At 39.8% G+C, this 1710-nt stretch overlaps 1 protein-coding gene across 1 annotated transcript in view; it reads left to right on the top strand.

Moving 5' to 3' along the window:
* Nucleotides 1-382: 382 nt before the first annotated feature.
* LOC103775362 (cyclin-T2-like) overlaps nt 383-1710 on the top strand; it is a gene marked incomplete at both ends in the record, with an annotated part of 7902 nt that continues 6574 nt past the window's right edge. Inside the window, one exon of the mRNA XM_008942807.1 lies at nt 383-464. Within this exon, the coding sequence (XP_008941055.1) occupies nt 383-464 (82 nt within the window). The remainder of the gene's footprint in view (nt 465-1710) is intronic.

Genomic DNA, 1710 nt, shown 5'->3' with positions numbered 1-1710 from the left:
CTTTGGAACGGGCATCTCCTCTTGAGCTGTGCCTTAATTCGAGGTGAACAAAAAAAGAGATCAGAATAAGACTAAAACATCGAATTCCACACCGAAATAATGGAACTGGGACAAAGCAGAAACCCTGTAGGCAGTGTTTGAGGAATTTTGGCTGAGTGGGTGAGCTGTGGCTGGGCGGGGGCGGGAGTGCCCACATTGTCTGCGCAGCAGATGGGGAGATCCGCGCTGGTCCCGCCGAGGCGGGTGTGACACCGGCCCGCGGCTGTCACGGCATTCGGTCCTCCTGTGCGCCGAAAGCAGCGATAGCTACAGAAAGTGCCTTGCTTTCGGGTCCTTCAAACAGTTTTCTGAACGTGTAGTGTTCCTTAATTTAATCTTCCAGATCGCAGCTGACGATAAATACTGCAATTGTTTACATGCACAGGTTTTATATGCACCATTCCTTCACAAAATTTAACCGAAATGTAAGTACGGTTGTATGCGCGGTAATAACATGTCATAATTTTGGCAGTCTGTCTGACAAGAATTACATCTTGCTTTCCTAGATTATTAAATTTGGCCTGTTTGTAGGAATTCTGGCTTATCAGTGTTTTAGAAGCAATAATGGTCTTCTTTTAACTAGTGGCAATTAGACTTTTCTGCCATCGAAATAAAAAAAAAAAAAGGTGCCATCAGCAAACACATTTCAGATGTGTGAAGAATGCATTTAGATGTCTGGAATCTGCCTAGAGCTTATGTGCTGTAGTTTGAAAGGCTGATGTGTAGGAACACTTCTTTTTTTAATTAAGTCAGTGGTAGGGGTAGCATGGTGTGTCTGACAATTATGATTTAGTTATGTGTGTATCCATATGGTTTATGTGTCTGTTCTTGAAAAAGTGTAAGTTCGTTTAAGTATTTTAATCTTAAGCAGTGTAATAAGTCACATTAGATGAGAAAAATCTTTAAAACTTATGAGCAAGTGCCAGCTCTCCTGTTTTAACTAATGAACTGACTATTTTGAATCTGAATACAGTGTGTTGTGAAGAACTGAATTCTTTAGCAAAAATACTGCCTGTAATTGAGGGATTTTGTAACAGGTATGGAACTTGAGATACCAACTTGAAAATTTCAGACTTTTTTTTCATGTCCAGTGTTGGATGCAGTAGTTTAAAAAATAATACTCTGTTTTGCTTGGGTTTTTTGGTTTTTTTTGAAGAAAAAAAAGAAACACAACTTTTTAAAGTACAATGTTTTATACTAACTTTGCAATACCAGCTGATTACTATGGTGCTGTATCAGTGAGTGGTGAGGATGAATTCTCTTTAGATCTTGTCTGTCCATGATAAACGGATTGAGACTGTGACAGATGTTATGGTCTAGACTAGAGCAGACCTTGGTCTGCCAAGGGGTAGAGTCTTGCAGACCTTGTGCTGCCTGAAATTTGAGCAGGTACAGAGTGGGTTACAGTGTGAGCAAAGTCTTTTGTCTGGCATGAATTTGTTTATCAGTGTGGCAGAGCAAATGGATATCTTGTTTGGTGTTTATTCAGCAAGAAACGCTTATTAGTTTGTAGGTACATTTCAGAAGGGTATTTCATTGTTTTTGTGCAGAATCTGAGGTAAATTGAAACTTCCAGCAAGCCTGTTACCAAAACTGTTGTGTTGCTGGTCTCTATGTAATAAAAGCCAAGTGTTTAAGTAATGCCTCTGCTTGGTGTAAGTCTGAAACATT

Source organism: Merops nubicus, unplaced genomic scaffold, assembly GCF_000691845.1.
Source record: "Merops nubicus isolate BGI_N331 unplaced genomic scaffold, ASM69184v1 scaffold44666, whole genome shotgun sequence".
In the NCBI taxonomy this organism is placed as follows: Eukaryota; Metazoa; Chordata; class Aves; order Coraciiformes; family Meropidae; genus Merops; species Merops nubicus.
Note: the sequence above shows the minus strand (reverse complement) of the source record. Positions and strands in the feature narration are given on the sequence as shown.